Source organism: Callionymus lyra, chromosome 10 (genome assembly GCF_982586985.1).
Source record: "Callionymus lyra chromosome 10, fCalLyr1.hap1.1, whole genome shotgun sequence".
Taxonomy (NCBI): domain Eukaryota; kingdom Metazoa; phylum Chordata; class Actinopteri; order Syngnathiformes; family Callionymidae; genus Callionymus; species Callionymus lyra.
Window position 1 is genome coordinate 19,716,683 of NC_141827.1, and position 20,508 is coordinate 19,737,190.

The 20,508-nt window shown below is 38.7% G+C and overlaps 2 protein-coding genes across 4 annotated transcripts; one reads left to right on the top strand and one right to left on the bottom strand.

Moving 5' to 3' along the window:
* The first annotated feature begins 849 nt into the window (after window positions 1-849).
* On the top strand, window positions 850-13,986 carry ubap2a (ubiquitin associated protein 2a). 2 transcript variants are annotated; one of them, XM_087800239.1, is made up of 27 exons: window positions 850-906; window positions 3,156-3,290; window positions 3,396-3,473; window positions 3,897-4,007; window positions 4,144-4,306; window positions 4,389-4,469; window positions 4,544-4,634; window positions 5,069-5,166; window positions 5,261-5,319; window positions 5,391-5,461; window positions 5,589-5,772; window positions 6,067-6,337; window positions 6,411-6,712; window positions 7,429-7,640; window positions 7,714-7,996; window positions 8,667-8,706; window positions 8,781-8,952; window positions 9,907-9,952; window positions 10,111-10,411; window positions 10,480-10,571; window positions 11,341-11,391; window positions 11,460-11,553; window positions 11,615-12,025; window positions 12,614-12,718; window positions 12,787-12,854; window positions 12,937-13,128; window positions 13,260-13,986. In XM_087800239.1, the coding sequence occupies exons 2-27, from the start codon at window positions 3,201-3,203 to the stop codon at window positions 13,353-13,355; spliced, it is 3,762 nt and encodes a 1,253-aa protein (XP_087656365.1). In that variant the 5' UTR covers window positions 850-906; window positions 3,156-3,200; the 3' UTR covers window positions 13,356-13,986. The 2 variants fall into 2 exon arrangements, with proteins under 2 accessions (XP_087656365.1, XP_087656366.1); XM_087800240.1 differs by having other exon boundaries at window positions 4,544-4,613.
* A 2,251-nt stretch (window positions 13,987-16,237) lies between these two features.
* On the bottom strand, window positions 16,238-18,516 carry cd8a (CD8a molecule). 2 transcript variants are annotated; one of them, XM_087800486.1, is made up of 6 exons: window positions 18,016-18,516; window positions 17,643-17,954; window positions 17,430-17,531; window positions 17,254-17,358; window positions 16,869-16,908; window positions 16,238-16,455 (listed from the first exon to the last, which is right to left on the bottom strand). In XM_087800486.1, exons 1-6 carry the CDS (start codon window positions 18,062-18,064, stop codon window positions 16,425-16,427), a joined length of 639 nt encoding a protein of 212 aa, XP_087656612.1. In that variant the 5' UTR covers window positions 18,065-18,516; the 3' UTR covers window positions 16,238-16,424. The 2 variants fall into 2 exon arrangements, with proteins under 2 accessions (XP_087656612.1, XP_087656611.1); XM_087800485.1 differs by having other exon boundaries at window positions 17,254-17,361; window positions 18,016-18,512.
* Window positions 18,517-20,508: the final 1,992 nt, after the last annotated feature.

The following is a 20,508-nucleotide window of genomic DNA, read 5'->3' on the forward strand; positions in this document are numbered from 1 at the left end:
ATTTTTTGTGGTGGCAATACAGAATACAAAAATGAACTACAAATAAGTTGTTAAAGCTTTTAAAAATGTGATCGTAAATGTAAGCTTTAAGCGCTGAAATACAATACATGTTTTAGTTAAAAACAAATCCTACACCTTTTTCTCATTTTCTACTGAGAGCTTGGAGGATATCTGGAAAGACCCGTGAAAGTAGCACCTACATATTCTTTTCCATAAACAATATCATTAATTTGACTGTTGAAATAATGCCCTTGATTGTTGACAGAAGAATAGGAAGGAAAGTTAACTCACCGGTAATGTACCACCTTGTAACATTTTAAACATTTGAAATTGAAGTTCTGTAAATTTGCAATTTAATTACAAATGTGTATTTGTCATTAACTGGAGAACCTTGAATACACGTACAATATGAGTATTTTAATAACATTTGCCTGGTACCAGGTGGTAGAAAAAAAGTGTAGATTAGCACAAAATCTAATATAATAATAAAGGGCCAATTTATTACTATGATGATTAAATAGTTTGAGCTACTACAACAATCATGAGTCATAATTTGTTATAATAGTTTGCATGTCTTAATGTAAATTACATTTTAAGCATTACAGTGTTATTATTCCCATTTTCTCTACATTCAGTTCAAATCTACAGTCTTTCAATCTAAATAAACGCAGGCCTGGCGTCTAGAATAATAGTCGTTAATGTGTAAAATTTGCTTTGGCAAAAGTGGAAACTGATCACTTGTAGATAATTGTAAATAAGGCAAATACTGCTTGTTCTACATCGTGATGGTGAGAGAGAGAGAGAGAGAGAGAGAGCGAGGTAGAGCGAGAGAGAGAGCATCCACCGCGGCAACACAGTCACGTGACCATCTTGTCTGCTGCTGGCTGGAGTGAAGCGTGTTAGCAGGTAATAAAACACGGTTATTTCACGAGACGCTCCCACGTCTCACTCGATTTGAAATCACGATTGTGTCGTCGAATGTCGTCCGGATCTTCCGAGCCGTTTTCTCAGACCCTTCTCCGGCGGTGTCGTTTGCCATTTTCTCGATTCTCGTCTCCCGGCGAGCTACGTCGGATGCTGCGAGGCCCTTCCTTCAGATCACTGCAGTGAACTAGAACACGCATACACAGAATAACCTTGTTTCACTTTATTGGTAATACTTTGAATTAAAATGCATTATTTTTGGTTAAGTTTTGTTCATGTTTGTTTCTCATTTCGGACTCGTTTTCCAAGTGTTGTCGGCGTTAGCATGCTAGCATGCTAACAGTAGTTAATGCTGAACAGGACAAAGGAGTCTCCATTGTAAACACGTCGCACATATATGTCATTTTTCCTTAAAATTCCAATATGGCGCATGTCTTCCGTGATTGTGTGCAGTTGTATCTTTATTGAAAGTGGGTCGTGTTTAACGTGTGTTTGCTACCGTTAGCATCGGGCTATATTAACACCGCTATCGAAAACAATAGCGTCAACATTGACCAATTAAAAGTTCGCTGAGCGACAGACGACGTCATTTCCGCGTCACTTCTTCACCTGATCTTTGCAGGTGTTTTCCAAATGAACGCACTTTTGAGGAATCAATGCTTTGTTGTTGTTGTCTCCAAGGCCATCCACACTTAAAAGTGAATGCATGATCACAAACGATGGTTAAGATTGGACTCATTTGGAAAACACACAAGGTTTTGCAGAATAATAAGAAAAGAAAAACGAATTCAGGAAAAGCTTTTGTTTTAAAAAAAAACAACAACCCAGAAACAGATTGTTTGTCCTTTCCCTTTAGCTTTGTTCCGAGTAGCAGCCAATGGGGGCAGAGCTTGTGTCTACGTCACACATCCGATTTAAACTGTCTGCTTTTGTTCTCTGACATCACACTTTTGGTTGTTATCTTGAGGTATTGATTTTCCTGATAGACGTATATTGGTAATGTATGTTTATATTAAGTCAGAAATATCCAATGGTATCTTAACAATTTGGTCTCTCTGATTTTACAATTTAAAATCATTTCTTTGTTTATCCTGCTAAATATTTGTTATGGTCTCGCTAAGGATTTCTGTAAGCTGTTTACCTCGATCATATCTAATCTTTTTACCAATCTGTTGCTGTCAACATTATAAATACATTTATAAACCCTACATTTCTCCAGAAGTCACAGTATATGACTTGGTAGCATGTAAAACAATAAAAATGGTTTTCATGTTATCATTTTTAAAGTGGGGGACAAAAACTGTCAAACTATTAAACAATAAAGAAATATGTATTTGTATTAGTAATGTTTTTTAAATTGGGTCAGTTTCCCCAGAATTTCTCGAAGCAGTCCTCCTCCTGTTCACTTATGTCAGTCTCCATCTCCGTAGAGTTGTTTCTATAATAGTTCACTGCCCCACTTTCGGAGCTACAGATTTTGACCAATTATTCATCTAAGAGATTATGTAATTGTGAGTGTTTCTCTGTTATTGTGTGAGTTTGCATAATGGCCTTAAGAAGGACTGAATCAATTTCCTCAGAATTATTCTAATAGAATATTGTGCGAGTGTTGGTGGTTGATCATCTAATTCTTCTGTTTGTCTGAGGTCTATTCACGGGTCTTCAAAAGGGTTGATTGGAGTTTTCTCAAGCAGTTCATATTTGTGTTGTTGACAACTCGATCCGTCCATGACCAGTGTCGGAGTTTGGCCCAGATTTCCGGTGATCGGTCCGTCATGGTTCGGGATAGAATTTGACAGGGAGAAACTTCAGAAAGTATACACTCATTAAACATAAATCAGTCTAATCCAGCAGAGATTGCATGTATGGATCAATTTGTCGCAGTTTTTTAGAATGAATGGCTATAGTTTGTAATCACATCGACCCTTCATATGGGCATCACCTCAAGCAGACTTTAGCTTAGAATGTCTGATGTTTGCATTGTTTTGGACACACCCTGGAATTTTGCGTTTATGAGTGGACATTGGGTCACACTGCCTCCTCGACCTAGATTTCCAGCAAAGCTGTTGCATCATCAGTCGAACCGTGTGTCTTACCACCCCTGTAAGGCCTCGATTCATCAGTGTTACACAACATGGTTAACTCAGTGTTTATGTACAGGAGATATTCCTTATGTGCTTCTGCTTTTTTGAGTGTCTCACTTTATTTTACACATTTATCTTTCTTTGCAGATTTTTCTATTTTGTACATACAGAGTTTTGTATATACTGTATAGGATGAGCTCGCTGGGCAGCGACAAGGCCCGGGGCCCTCGGGAAAAAGCACTGCCTGCTACTCAGACATCACAGCCACAGAAACAGATACAGGTAAACGGATTAGTGAGACCCTCACGACACATATCTGAGCCATGAAGAATTTTGGCTTCTAGGATTCTTAAAATGTGATTAACAAATAATTTTGTTACGTTGCAGGCTACTGCGGAGCAAATCAGGCTGGCACAGATGATCTATGACAAGAACGATGCTGACTTTGAGGACAAAGTCAACCAGGTGAGGAAATTAACCGTGAATAAAAAGCTGTTCTTCGTTGGATATCAATCTTTGGACAACAGACATTTCAAAGAATTATGTCAATCATTTATTCTTTGAGTGGTTTATAGATATTTAAATAGATCGGCTGCTCAAATGGGTGTAGTGCTTAGTGCTGCAGCCTCACAGCAAGAACATCTTGGATCGATTCTAGCTAGAGACAACTGTTGATTTTAACAAGGTCATGTCTGTGTAAAGTTTGTTTCTCCTTGAATACCCGCTCATCATCGCATCAAAGTAATGAATCATTTTATGGACATTTTGAGCTGGTTGCAGACATGGATCTTGATGTATTTTTCCAGATTATTTTTTTTGAATAGTTCTAACATGGTCCCAGCACACAAAAACTTGATTTTTAAACATATATATATTTGTTTTCCATAGTTGATGGAAGTGACTGGCAAGAACCAGGATGAATGTATGGTAGCACTTCATGACTGCAATGAAGATGTTAGCAGAGCCATCAACTTCCTCCTGGAGAGTACCTCAGATATGGTATGTCACCATCTGCATCAAATGTCATTGTTGTGATTTAATTTTGTGATAAGGAAAAATGTCTAAGTTAAGTCTGATATCAAGCTTGTGAAATTTAAAAGCAACACATTTCTAAAATAGTTAATTCTATCTGTAGACCTCATGGGAAACGGTGGGGAAGAAGAAGCCGCTAGTGAAGGAGGGTCCCTCAGAAAGTAAGGAAAACAAGGAGAACAGGGAGAAGAGAGGAGAGAGGGAGGCAAGCAAGGGTCGCTCTGGTGCCGCCCGAAGGGGAAAAGGAGCTCCTCGAAGCCGACAGGGTATTTCACTTATTTATTTTCAGTAGCACCTCACTCAAATCCTAGTATTGTATGTTATATACTGTATATAATGTTTTTAAAGTGCGCCCAGAGGAGAACGGTGTGGAGATCGCACCAGTGGGTCGAGGGTCAGACCGAGGTCGTAGAGGTAAAGGTGCTAGAGGTGAGATGTCGTTGAATTTATTATTGTTCTGTACCGTCGGTTCCTCTGGTAACCCCCCTTTTTTTATTTAACAGGAAGTGGAAGTGGAAGTCGAGGCAGAGGCAGAGCGCCACCAGGGAGCAGGTTTTCAGCCCATGGCATGGGGTATGGTGAAAGCCAGACAATGTAATACACACTCGACTAGATCATTTCTTTCTTTCTGATTCAAGTGACAAAATGAAATGTTATTGAGTGAATTATGAAGCCTGTATGTGCATTTAATGACATTTTTGCAGCTTTTCGTTGATACCAACTTTTGACTGTCAAATTCATCATGTGATGTTTTTTTCCAAATGTTTTTAAATTAGCGGAAGCCACTTAACTGGTATTATCGTAGTTTCAAACAGTGATTATGAGCATGCTTTTTTGTTGACGTTTTTTTCTTATTTCGAAAGTTGCCTAATGCTTGCTGATGTCGGCAGAATTAAAATCAGAGCCCAGTTCTGCGACTTAATAATTACACATTTTGTCTGTTGCATGTTTTCTTCCTGTGTTTGTGCCATTTTGTGGTTAATGAACAATATTTTTTATCTACATTAATTTTCTTTATTTGTTTCCAGGACCTTCAATCCTGCCGATTACACCGCAGAGTCTGGAAATGGTAATGCACAGAATGAAACCTGGGATGCTGTAGGCAACAATGGAACAGATGGTACAGGTGAGCTAATGTTTGTTGTTAGCATTTCTATTTATTTGGAATCAATATATAAACACACTGTTCTTACTCATAATTTTTTGGTATTGATTTCTAGTTGCCTGGAGGAATACCCTGGAAGACTGGGCAGCCGAAGAATGGAGTGAGGATGTTAGTGTGAGTTAACACGAGAGCTAAGCGTAAATGCATTAAATTATTTGTTGAGTTAAAATTGTGTTTCCCTGCAGCTCTCAGAGACCAAGGTTTTCACTCCTTCTTGTGCACCTTCTGTTGAGAATCACATCACACCTGGGCAAAGGTGACAACTTACTTATCGAATACATTAATAACGTTAGGTTTAATTAATTGATATATCAATTAGGCACCTTATAATGCATTGTCAACAAGAAAAAAAGAAACCCCATTAATAAAAGTCTTCTTTTTAGTCTGGAACTCTCCACCTTGTTGCAAAAGCCTGTTGGGGGAGGAAGAGAAGCCCCCTCATCTTCAAACCCTCAAAGCTTGGTCTTCACCAACTCTCACCAGAGTCAGCCCCCGCAGCAGCAGCAACAGCCGCAGCCTCCGAGCCGTGCCACCACCAGTGGAACAAGCTACGCACATGCTGCACTGGTACATGATTCTACTGATAACCATTTAAACTGTTATAATGAAGAGAAAATCCTTGAACTTTACAATGACACAAATAAACCAAATAAAATTATACATTTGGAATCATTCTCTTGCTCATAATGACTGAAAACTTGCAGTCCAAATAAAAAAAAAAAACTTTCAAAGTCGTGTCCAGGGCAATTAGTGCTGGAACTTTGAAGTATAGTGTGTCCAAAAGTGTAACCTTAAATAATTGAGCAATAGTTAAAAAAATATATACAAAAAAGGTTGATAACTTTTCTTCCTCTATGTTAGTCGTCTGTTCTGGGAGCTGGTTTTGGAGACCTGGGTCAAGCTAAGAGGATCCCTCCAAATGCTGGTGCACAGATATTGGAGCAGCTGAAGGGTCCTGGCCTGGGACAGCTGCCCTCATCTCAGGCTGCACCCCCTGCGAGCACTCAAGGCAGCAACACCTCGATCGGCCGGCTGCCCGGCCTGGGCAGTTCCATTGCTCCGCCCTCGGCTTCAAGTTGGGATATGAAGGTTTCAGAATCCAACACCACCTCGCTGACGTCGCAGTTCAGTCGTAAGTTTTAACACATTGAATCATTAATCATTAAGGGTTTTTTTTTCTGAAAGTGTCGTTGCAACGCTTGCAGGTGAGTTTGGACTTCAGCCGGAACCATCGTTGGTGCTCAGCCAGCTGGTCCAGAGACACACCAGCCCCTCGTTGCCTCTGGCACGCCAGCCCAGCCCGCCGTCGCAGCCGGTGGTTCAAGTCTCTGCCTCGTCCGCCCCACCTCTTGCCAGCACGACGTCACAGACTGGCTCAGTTTTGGCCGCTGCCGGAGCCAAACCTCCTGCCCCCAGTTCAGGGCTGGACCCTCAGGGCGGAGGCACCTCACAACAGCAGCGGGCTCAACTGAAGGGACAGAAAAGAAGGATACCGCCAACATCAAAGGTATCATCAACATCTGACTCTCTTTAAATTGAAAAATGTAATACAAATACAGTTGTCCCTCGCTGTATGACGGTTCAACTTCTGCTGTCTCGCTGTTTTGTAGATTTCTTTTTTATGCACACGGTACTACATATTCAATTATATTGTAAAAAGCTCCATTCAGGAACAGCAAAGCTTTGTGTCTTTATTTACTCTGTTTCAATAAGTGATTTATTTGAACAGCAGACAAACTTCAACATGACCACAGAACTTATTAGCTCACGCCCTTACTTATGCTGCCAACAAACTCTCAAGATGCAGACGTACACACTGCTCTATTATGTGATGGTTGTTTGGTCGCTACAATGATTTCTTTGAATTCTACATCTATATTGCTATTTTGAAAGTGACTGGCAGCTGTGATTGGTTGGCCAAGCAGGAAAGCATTATGGGAGCATTTCTGGTCACCTTTACTGAAAGGGTTTTTGAGAAGGATGGCCTCTCATATTCAAAGTGTCTTATTTATTAATAATTCTATATTTGGGAGTCTATAAACTGAGAGGAAGTGCAAGATATTAATGACATGTGAATAAAGAGTTCAACGAGGGATTATGACGCCTCAACATCTATTTTAATACTGAAAAGTGATGAACGAGGGACCACTATATACTTAATGTATCCCATCATATCATATGCAAAGATGTCAATCAAACCTTTTTGACCAATTCCTGTGTCAGATTCCCTCCACGGCAGTAGAGATGCCCGGCTCAGCTGACATTCCTGGACTCAACCTACAGTTTGGTGCTCTGGACTTCGGCTCAGAATCGCCCCTGCCGGAGTTTGGAGTGGTAGACAAGTGTGTGATTGCTGTCTCCCGTGAGTCCTCGCAGGCCTCAATCCCACCACCGGGGACACAGGGCCACACGAGCATGTACTCCAAACCCCTCAGGTAGTTACTCATTAAAACATTTCATTGATGTAGATTGTGTCTAAATATCCATCAATATCACCTTCTTTTTCAGTGAGTCGCTGAGTGGCCCTCTCTCGGTCCCACTTCCCCTACCCATCTCTTCATCAGAGCCAGTGTATCACTCCTCCTCAGTGGCATTACCCAGTATACCCACTTCATCTTTAGGGGCCGCCAGCTCCACCAGTCCCCCCTCGTCTTCGCTCACCACCTCGGCTCCCGCCACCGTTCCCTCTTCGTCCCACTACTCCACAGTCGGGAGCAGCTATGAGGGAACAATGCCTCCTCACACACGACTGGCATACTCCCAGAGCAAAGAGTCCCCGGGCCCAGTAATGGTGAGCATCGTAGCCATCAAGCTGTCACAGAAACATGTTGATGTCATGTGTTGGCTTTTTCCACTTTTCTTAAAATGGTCACTTAATTCACATATAATTGGCATTTAAAAGTCCTTATTATGTCAAACTAGTGATTGATTATTTTATTTTGTATTTATCTTTTGTTACACAATTTATATTATTATATATTATATTTTAGAATGTAATATATTTGTAAGTATTTTAAATGTACTTGTCATTGGTGGAAAATATCAAGCTACACATGGCAGCTAACAGAAATCCCTGCTGTAAATGATATACCATTTTCTTTTTTTTTTATAATATAATATTAGTCATAGATGTTCACTTTGAATAAAAACACCTAATTTTATGGCTTCTTATTCATGTTGGCCAATCATACTTTGTTTTGGCCCCTTAGGACATTTAATCGTCCACGTAACTGATTTAGTAACCACGTTTCTTTTCTTCATCTCTGGGCCAAATGATGATGTAGCTTTTATTTAATCAATCACTCACCCTTTGGCAAGGAAAGGCTACATTGCAAAACTTCAAAAAAAAATTCATCTTGGCTAAGCATAAGAAAAAAATGGCAACGATGATATAGAAACCAAAAAACATTTTTGCAAGATTCTGTGTGTGCATTTATGTGACTGTATTTTCCTCCCGTCAGAACGGACTGAATGGAATGAGGACATCTGCTGCATTAGACAGTGAGTACCTGAGATCTCACTTTTAAAAACATTTGACAATATATGATTGAATATTTCCCTGTCTGTCATCGTAGCATCATTAGCCTCCTCAACACCGAAGCCAGATTCACCGTCACTGAACCTCAACACCAACGGCACCTCGGTCGCGTCCCACTTACCTTCCAGCCTGCCCGCACACAGCTCCTCCACGCTCTCCAGCCTGGCACAAGACCTTCCTTCAGCGAGTCAGCTCAACTCCATTAACAGGTAGGATCATCTGCTCCAGACGTGGCATGAGTAGCCTTTTAATTGTTGCATGGTGCTGCTGTGCTTGTGTCTTTATCACAGCTTATTTGACATGTATTTACAAGCCTACGTAGAAATAAGTAATGTATTTTATTAAACAATGTTTTGGTGCTTTTTTTATTTACACCATGTGTTTACTTAAGTTATATAATCATCTTAATATTTTACTATTTATTAAGTTAACGTTAAAAGACCGCTTTTCTCTGTTATAGCTTAAATACTTGTTGCGTATCTAAAGTTAAGATTAGAACTATTTAATGGTTAAATATAACATTTGAAATGTTGATATCAAGCATCGAATTCTTAAAAAAAATGAATTCAATAATTTCATTGTTTTTTGTTTTTTTTAATAATAATTTAAATATGTGTATATTCAAAGGTTGAATTTGTTGGGTTTTTTAAATAATTGAATTCAAATTGATAGATTTTCTTTTACACAGTTTGATAATCTAACTTCCATGATTCAAAAGATGTTCTTAATATTTTTTTATTTCTTTTCATAGCCTTTTAAATTCAATATAAAAATGTTTATTTATTAATGCTATTTTACCAGACTAATCCGATTAGTCCATCTGCTCTTACTGTTAAATTCATAACTGAGCTGTACTGTTGCTTTGGAATCCACCTTGATGAATCAATGCGTCATTTCTTGTACGTCATTATGTGATTGGCTGAAGGTTCCTTCAAATATTTTTCAATTTCAATTTTTCAAGTTTCAATATTTAGAATGTTAAATTCAACTATTAAAAATGTTGTTGGCACTGATCTACTTACATAAAGAACTGGGGACTTTTCAATGAAGAACACTCTTGACTTTGAAGACATGTTTCAACTACTCAAGACACAATGGCCGACAACTTTTCGCGTGAACACTGATTATTGCATTTTTCTCCTTGCTCCGCTTTGCACTCGCAGTCATGCCAGCAGTCATTCCTCAGCTCTGGGCTCCAGCGCTCTCACTGTAAGTACACATTTAAAGCTATAGGCGTGATGGCTGACACTCAATTGAATTCTGTTATTATTATACTACTGTAAAAGATTGATAAACAAATTAAGACATCTGACACTTGAATAAGTGAAATGGTTTTAAATAGTATTGCCTTTTTTTTCTCCCTACAGTACACAAGTGTTGAGAATAGTGTGAGCTCTATGGCCCCCTCGTCTGGCTCCTACACATTATCACAGCCCCCGCAACATCACTCCGCACACAACAACAGCAACAACAGTAGCAGCATAAGTCACCTGAGCAACATGGCCAACAACATGGGCGGCTCGGTAGGAGGCATGGCCGGCAACAGTGTTCTCCACTCTGCAGTCAACGCCGCTTCTAGCGCAGCACTGGGAATTGGCTCCAATGGAGCTACTGCCACGTCCAACATGTCTGCTCCCAGGACCGCGCAGCTGCTGTCCTCCTCCACCGGTACACTTGCTTAGGCTCAGGCGATAAATTGAAATGCATGATAACATGCTTTTTTTTTCCTCTGGCAGGTAAAGCTCCTCCGAATTTGTCCCAGGGCGTTCCTCCTTTACTACCTAACCAGTATATCATGGGCCCCGGGGGGCTTCTGCCAGCATATCCGGTAAGTTCAATCTCTTTGTATGGTATTTGCCTCGACACATCTTGCTGAATACTTTACCTGCAGTTATGTCACAAGCCAAACTTGTAATTGCGGCACAGGTTGTCGCCAGCCTGGGGGATGCCTGGTCACTGTTTGCTAGTTAACATAGTGCGGATTAGCGCATTTATTTCAAGTTTATCTTCTTTTGTTTAAAATGAGTTCTGAGTCATGCGATGTGAAAACAAACTAACATATCCATATAGTACTATCTTAACACTTTTTGTTACAAATGTGGGATATACTGTTAATTCTCCACATTATTGACAGCTCAGGTGAGCCAAAGTAAGAATGTTTACACACAATTTCAATTCAATTCAATTCAATTTTATTTAAAGTGTCTTATCATAACAAAGTTATCTCAAGACACTATACAGTTGAAGTAAGACTATAGTTGATTAAGGAAAAATGGATCCCAGCAATTCAACAAGGAGCAAGAAGCGAAACACTACAGTGAACTATGGCTTGGAAAAACTTCCTTTTAGAAGGCAGAAACCTCGAGCAGAACCTGACTCATTGTTGACGGCCTCCTGCTTTGACCGACTGGGAGGAAGGATGGGGGGGTAGACAGATGGATAAGGAGAATAGTGAGGGAGGATATAGTGAGAACTATTAAATGCATGTTCCCTAGACACCACAGACCTTCTGGCTTCATTAAAAAAAACATTAATGTAATGTTTAATTTGGGCTTCGAGCTAAAACTGACGCTGATGAACCTTTTTGTTTCTCACAGCCGATTTATGGTTACGAGGACCTCCACATGCTCCAGTCCAGACTGCCAATGGTGACTATCATCCACCTGCTCTCAAAGTGGTCTGTGAGCTCTCAGTTTTGATTGTATTTGTCTGTCAGCCCTCCTTACAGGATTACTATGGAATCACATTCCCAGGCCCCGCGGCGACTCTCTCCGGCAGAGACGGGAGCCTAGCCAACAACCCTTACTCAGGTAACCGTCAAGACCTCTGTAGACACATGGAGTGTGACCTGACAGTCCTCTTGTCGCGTAGGTGAAGTCACAAAGTTTGGTCGGAATGACTCCACCTCCCCTGCACCTCCCACGAGTCTGGCGGCGCAGCAGCCTCAGCAGGGCCAGAACCAAGGCCAGAACCAGGCCCAGCAACAGCCCCCTCAGCCTCAGCCGCAGGGTCAGCCACAGCACCACGGCAGTCAGCAGGCCTACCTGCCTCCGGGCTACAGCTACACTGGTCTTCCCTATTACGCCGGGGTACCCGGAGCTGTGCCCAGCGCCGCCGCATTCCAGTACGGCCCCACCATGTTCGTCCCGCCGGGTGCACCAGGACCAGCCTCAGCCAAGCAGCACAGCATGGGCCTCGGGCTCGGTAACCCCTCCGCGAGCCCCTTCCAGCAACAGACCCAGCAGCAGCCCAGTGGTTACGGCCAGCACACCTTCAGCTCAGGTGAGCCAGTCTGAAAGTTATTTTAACTGGTTCTAAAGTTTATTTAAACGATTTAAAATCGGATAAATAGGCAAACTGAGAAATGGATGATATTTATATATATATATACATATATATATAATATTTAAACTAACAATGTCTCACTCATGGACTTCTCCAATTTAGTTTTATTGTTTCTAAGTCAATAAGCAGGGATTTTTAGAGCAAGGACGCACTTCTTTAACAGAAATTACTTTTTTTTGTTATAATGAATTTTTCCAAACTAGCATTTTTACTTAAAAAACCCTTGTTAGTGCGAACTTACTACTTGTTCGTCTCACTCCCTCTCAAAGAACTCATCACTGCAGCTGCATGTTTTTCTTATGCATGCACATAAAGATTAAAAGGCTCTCATCACACACTTAAAAAAAATTGAAATCTTTAAATATTTGGTTATGTTGGGATTAAACCTTCGACATGTGATAGACAATTGAGATGTTCCAGCCATTTTCAAACCCATGTAGTCGCCTTGAAGATGATGTTTCACTTGTGTTATTAAAAACACTGACCAGCAAAGAGATTCCTCACACGCCACCACGATTCTTCCAGGTTATGAAGAGCTGACGGCGGGTCCAGCTGGAGTGGACTACAGTAAAGGCTACAACTCCTCCTCTCAGGCACAAGCCAAGTCTGCAGCTGCAGGGCCAGGGAAAGGTACGTCAACGCTAATCCTAACTGGTGTTGTTCTGAGCTCGTACTAAAGTTTGCCTTGTTACCTGCAGGTGTCTCGGTGACCTCCAGTAATTCCGGCGTGCCAGACATCAGTGGAAGTGTTTACAATAAGACCCAGGTGAGTCTCTCTCTCTCTCTCTCTCTCTCCGTCTTTGTGTCTCTTTAATGCACTAATATTCCACCGCTTTCTCTCGTTGCAGTCTTTTGATAAGCAGGGTTTCCATGCAGGGACCCCACCTCCTTTCAACCTGCCCTCAGCACTGGGGGGCCCGGGGCCACTGAATCCTGGAGCAGCTCCTGGAGGTTATGCACCGGCGCCTTTCCTCCACATCCTGCCTCACCAGCAACCACACTCGCAGCTGCTGCACCACCATCTTGCTCAGGACGGACAGGTGAGCCACTGGGGGCTTTCGAACGCTCGTCTATAAAGGAAAACCATAATGGATGTTTAAAACCAGCATCAACCGAAAGTAGTTCATTTGGTCGAAGCAAACATTCAGTTGTGCCTCCCATCTGTGTTCAGGGTGGTCCGAACCAGCGTGGTCAGTCCAGCAGCCTGCAGCAGAAGAGCCAAGTCAACAAGTCGAGCTACGGCAGCTCCCCCTACTGGGCCAACTGAGGGGGGCCACATGTGCGGCGTGTGTGACGGGACGCATCCACATCTTTGCATCTGACTGACAGTTTTTCAAGCGAAGCTAAAACATAAAAAACACACTACCACACACCCCCTTTACTGTATATCCCCTTTTCAAATTTATGGCTGTTGTATGTAAAATATATTTATGTATGTATTTATACAGTATATATGTATTAGTAGGACATGAGATGTGGTTTTCTGCATACATTTTCTTTGAAGGGCATTTTATTTAAAAACAAAAAAAAGACAGAAAAATGGAATGCTTAATCATGGAGATGAAGTTGGTGAATATACTTGAACACAAGCATCATGTGATGTGGATATTTTTTTTATGCATAACTGAACTGAGAATGGTGATCTTAGATTTTACACATCATTTTCATGGCAAAGGCCTTTTTTAATTTTAGAAGTATTTGTAACTTTGGTCCCCCGCATCTGTGAATCCTTTTATCGAGGGTGACTGGAGTTGATAGTTTTGGGTTTGTTTGCCCTGCCCATATCCATCCGTCTCTTTACCTCCATTTACTAGTAGGCTGGTGTCACCAGTCAGGCCTTGATGTCATCTTAACATTGGTTTGAACCTTGTTGTCCAAATTAAAAGTTATAAACAGTCCGTTGGAGTTTTTCCTTCTTAAAGTCATGTTGAAAACACGTAGGGGGGGTCATGAATACGAAAGGAAGAATAAACATCTGTCAACACAGAGCAAAGAAATGGATCCAAACACATGCAGGCTGAAATAAAAATCTACTGGTACTGGTAATTATTAAACTATAAACTATTTAGGTATTATTAATGATTACATTTTTTAAAAGGTATTTTCAAATGCAAGACTTTCCTTTTTAATCCATTAACGTTATTTAATTAATTATTTGTATTGTTTAATGGTTGATGGTTATGCTACTATTAAAACATATTACATAATCCAACCTTGATTTGGCCTCAAATTAAAGAACCTTTTTTTGTGTAATTATTGATATGATAAAACAGAGTGTAGTAACAAATCTCTGTATGTGTTTATATATTCTTCAAGCCTGGTTTGAAAACATTTAACAAGCCAGAATATCCATCTATTAAAACAACAAATGAATTAGTAAAACGTTTTTCTGCTCCATTTCTTTTTTACAAAAATATGCTTTTTTTTATTTCTTTTTTTCTTTATAAGATATCTGTAATGGGTTCTGTAATTCTGTGAAATATAACTTTTAACTTTTAAACATCAACGAACTCGAGCTGAGCTTCCCGCACTGTAGAAGGCGCTGTTGGACAAAGCTGCTCAAACGCGGCGCCTAATGAGGGTTAATAATTCACCTGTTGGTGAAAGACGTCGTAAGGTAAGTACTTTATTAACAATTACCCAATTTATTACGTATTAAATAATTCGTATATTAATATAAAATTAATAGCACTGAATTCGTCTTTTTCAATATTTCCTCCCATAATTCTAGTTCAACGTTTTCGTCCTAAACTAAACCTAAACCGAGACTTCCGCTTTACAAGTTTCACTACAAAACTTTTACTTCGCAAACATTTTTATTTTTATTTTTGAATATTTCTCAACTTTAAATACAGATAAGTATAAGTATATTTCAAGTAAATTTATGTGGCATTTTCGCAAGTCGAATATAAAGTCTGTGCCTATATTGACTTCATATATAGTTAATCATTTACTAGTCATTATTATCATCAAAAGTATAAGCAAATAAAAAAACACAGTTTTAATTAAAATACGTTTGGATGTCCAATATACGTTTATTTAATTTTCTGTTTACTTGCCACGTTAAAAACGTGTCTTTAAAATACTTGTTTTAAATAGCTTATGCTTTATCATTAAAATACTGTAAATCCAAACACAATCAAAATGATCATCACATTGACATCACCATTAACAGATGAATAATCCTATCAGGCACAACATTTCATATTGTTTCATTCCTTTAGGTTCATTGGTAAAGATTGATCCAGTATCTGGATCTCTCAGTACTTTAACTTCCTTTCTGTCTAAACGATAAATAACTGCAACTCTTGCTCTTTCCCTGTGAAACATCCTTTTTAATACTTGCCTCTGCTCTTATCGATCGTCTATGGACCTGCTTTTCCCCCTGTGTATATGTTCCAATAGTGTAAGAATTATAGTCTGAAATGTATTTAGTTGTTTTTGTTTCTTTATTGATTTCTCAAGTTTTTTGTTTAAGGACTTCTTTTTTTATTATCATCCGGTACAGAAAATAAATTACCTTTTGCCGCAAAATGTATCGAACTTTCAAATGGTTTATATTGAAACGCTCTTGTATGTTGTAGGGTAAGAACTCAGGCTTCTCGCTGGAGAGATTGGCAGGTTGCAGATGTGCCAACCACCTGGATGACACGAGATGTGTTCGAGGACGCAAAGGAGAAAAAGCCTGAGGAGGTGACACACAAACGCAACACTCTCTGTGTGCTGCAGCTTTCCTGCATGCAACAATCTGCTCTGTAAAGACTCGAATCGACTTTAAAGGTGTGAGAAATGCAGGAAGAATGGAAATACATCAGGTAATAGTTCATAATTATCACCCTTTCTCTATGTATACAGAGAAACAAATACAACTTACATTTTTCATTGTTTCTTCTTCCATCATTTTATTTATATATATTTCATTTTGATTGAAATACTTCTGTTTTTATGAACAAAAAAGAAACTTTAAAATGTATAGAACTATTTCCCACCTTGTGGTTCTAAACTTCACTCTATCGCCCACTTCCTTTAACAAGGACCTTAAAGACAATAAACATGTTTTATTCAAACTTACTCAAAATAATGAAAGAAATGACAATATTTGGACACAATTAATATATTATTTCTTACCGAAATTGAACAGTTAATACAACAAGTTGAACATTTATTCTTTGTGGATGATAAACGTAACAACGCTGTGCATGAATAAAAGATATTCTCAAAAAATAAAATTTGTCTTTTGCATAAAAGTAGCTGAAATTAAAAGCAGAGTTAATGGTGAAAGAAAAGTCAAACAAACACATTTTTTACATTCGCATTCGACAACAGCGGTGGTTCATCACTTGTTTCCAGGAGGTTTTGTCTGCGGCCTAAATTAAATAAGAAAAATGCATTAGTTAAACAATGACTCTTCAATCCTCAAATTGTAAATAAAAAAACTAAAAGGTTGAAAAAGCCAATGTCAAAACTTTTTAAGACGCTGAGCAGAAGTGATTAATTTTTTTACAAAATTAAAACATTTATTTTAAATAAGTGTATTGTTTATTAGAGTTTCCTTTCAAGAAACCGTGAATTCTTTCATTTCAAATATGATAAGAAATACATTTAGATTTAATGAAAAAAAGAGTATTCATACGTATTCACTTGACCGCATAGTGTTTCGTAGCAAAACAAATTAGCATTTTATTCAATAATGCTTTATAAAAATGTAAAATTAATTTACCAATAACTACAAATCAAAAATATGATTTTGATCGATAACATAAAAATAAAAAAAACATACCTTTTCCTGTAATGATGTGGGCATCTGCGTGTCCGGATGCCTGAGAGAAAAATAAACGATGTATTGAGGTACAAAAATACTATTAAACTTAATGTAAGTAAGTAAGTAATTTTTATTTGTATAGTGCTTTTCCAGACCAGGGTCACAAAGCGCTTAAACAATCAAAACAATATTCAATAAAGTATATATTTTAAAGATCAAGATAAAACTGATGGTTCATTTAATAATGAATGACTGCCAATTTTTTTTATAGTCATGTTGAAATGGTGAATTTTAATTGTTTTAATGTGTCAAATCCACACGAATAATCATAATTCATGAGTTGAATCATTATTATTGTCTAATTAAAATGACAAAATAGAAAAACATCATCTGACTGACTTACGATTGCAGTACAAAGCGGTGACGACGAGGAGCAGAAGAAGAAGACCGCAGCCTCCAGCCAACGCGCCCAGAATGATCGGCTCACAAAACACTTGGCTCCTGGGTTCTACTACAAATGCATACATCAGGTAATTGAAGTTCCTTCACAAAGTCTTAAAAATGGGCTCATGCACTCACCTTGCATCGGAGGGGTCGGACAAGTGCATTCTGGGGCCTTCATCGTCATCTTGGGTGCGATCATTTTGGTCGTGACACTCGGTGGTTTGCTAACAACTTTCTCTGAAGGGGAAAATTATGGTCAGAATAGTTTATTTTAGATTATATTTATATGTTATATATATATTGTGTATATATATATTATTATATATTGAATGAGAGGAAACATCTCACCTCCGATCAGTGACGTGACTTTACCAAAGATCAACGCATTGCTCTTCAGAGAGCCGCAGCTGTAGAGGCCGATGTCACGGCTGGCCTGGAATGATTTTAAGGTGATTGTATTCCCTCCTGCGTGACTGAAAGTGGACATCAATTTAGTTTTGGGGATACCGGTGCCTGAGAAAGAACCGATGAATTCCATTTTGGAGTTTTCAAGAACCCGAAACCAAGTCACTAAACTGCTGCCACTCTCTGCTCTGCATTCGATCTGCACCGGATCCCCTTCCTTCGGTCTGATCGTCTCTGGAGGTGTTCCAGATGCACCTGAGGAGCAGAAGAAGTTCGTCACCTGGTCAGTCTGCTGATGAAAATAGGTCAAACTTACTGTGGTGAAACACCAGAGTCAGCAGAAAAGTAAGGAAGTAACGGTCCATTTTGGTGTGAACGATGCCCCTCGAGCCTTCTTACTGACAGAATGATTGTGAGAGGAATCAAACCACGCCCTCCTGCTCCTTTACCATCGAATAGCATGAGTGCACGAGGAGGCAGTGCAGAGGCCTCCTGCAGCATGACGGTGGTCTACAAGCCGTTTGAAGTGGAGCCCACCTTTTCACGTTCTATCTTCTGGTGAGAGTTGAGCAGCTCAGCATGTGTTGGTATGTAGGCTAGGATGAGGCAGGAAGTGGAGAAGGAGCTCATAGGTGTCGGAGTAACTCATGATTTTCTACGACGATTAAAAAAACAAACACTAACCTAACGGAGGGGGCGCTGTATGGCAACATGCCACAAAACTGATCATAGAGCATTAAAGATGTAATTATATTATTATATGCTGTAATGCATGATAGTAATAATAATAATAATATGTTAAAACCTTTATTAACAAAAATAAATATAGAGATAAAGACAAAAATAAACAATCAAACAATGTATGCAAATACCTTTAGTTTTAAATGTATAATAACAATTATACTATTGTAATTATTATTACTGGAAGAGGACCAAAAACAGACAGGGGATAGTCAAATCAATGTTATTGATAGATTAATTTACTTAACTGAAAACATTTTGAGACATACTGTATTTCTTTTTTTGTTTAACGCAGAAATGTATGTTTTATATTCCATTGAAAGAACCTACATGTATGTGCTGTTGTACTTAAAGATTTACATGTGATCGATTTATCAAATATCCATCAATTTAGATACAAAGAAAATATTTTATTCATTAATTATTTTCACGTATCTCTTTCCATATGTTCTTATCTAAGTTTAACAAACTACCATGGGTGTAACTCATTAGAAGGAAATTGAAGTACAGATTAAATTAGGTTTATTTTTATTTCTTCCCTTGGGTGACAGGGTTATATTATAGTTTGTACATTTGTGTATAATAGGAACGATTATTGTGTCATTTAGTCTAACCTGATTGGTAATATAATTTTCATTCACATGATTAATCTAGCTTCCAAAGACAAGTTTAATAACAATAAATATAGAAGTATGAATATAACACGTAGATGACGCTCAACCTTTGACCCTCAAACACCCATAACCTGAGACAAAACTTTGTAGGTGATAAGCTGAGCTAAGAAAACGATTTGTCCGTCCAGAGTCTGCAAACTAAAATACTAATCATACAATAGGTAATAATACACCAGATTAAAAGAAGTTCAATTAAATACAGATTAGAAAGTCTTTCAAATAACTGCTCTGTTTCTATAGACTCTTAAAACAAAGTCATCCACAGACTGTAAATAACTTTTGATTAAGTTGGCTAATGTGCATAGAAAGACGCATTTAAATTGGCTGTTTATTCAAAAGCTCAGACATTTGCGAGAAATCGTATGTATATTCATGGAAAGTTTAATTGGAAAGCATGAAGACAAATAATCCTGTATTGAAATATCATAAACAATTAATTATTTAGTCACTTTTAATACATGTATCTTATTGCTAACTTATCTATGTCTATCACAGCTGATGCAAAAACAAACACACAAAGCAAGGGGTATGTATCAGAAAGAATCTGGTGAAATGATGCTGTACGTATAGCGATATGGCAACAATACGATATATTACAATAATGTAGGGACAGCGATATGTTGATAGTATTGTCTTAGTACTTAACTCTTGTGTTGCAGTATTTACAGATCACATAATTTTTTTTAGTTTGACATGGTGTAAACCCTATGATTTATCAATTAGATCCAAAGTTCAAACGATTCAAAAATCAAACCTATGCAACCTTTCTAAATGTAGATCTATGTACGAACAGATGATGTAATATTCCACTGCATTTCTCAACGTTGAATTACGCAACTAGTTTGCAAACATAAATAACACACATGAAAAGGGCTTCAAAAAAATTCTGATCCATTTTTAAACTGACATTTCCCCTTAAAGAACTGGAAATAAGAAGAATGAGGTAACACTCAAGCTTATCACATAGCAATTTAGAACTTCCTGTTAACTGGTGGAAAGTAAATACTCTGATTTGGTCATAGGAAACAAAAACAACAAAATTAATGTCATGCGATTCTGGTGAGACCTTTCATCTGTTCCATCAGTGGGAGTAGACTCACACATACGCGTACGCACACACTCACACATACGCGTACGCACACACTCACACATACGCGTACGCACACACTCACACATACGCGTACGCACACACACACACACACGTAAGCACCAGGACGGACACACACATGCAGCTGTGGTTAGAATAAGCAACACACACCTCCACATGAGGTTACCTTTTATTTTTAAACGTCCCTTTTTTTCTTAAAAATATTCAATACAGACATTGACTCTTAATTAAAGATCATTGAACAACCTGGTATTTTAAGTGCTTTATTAATTATGTAAATGAAACC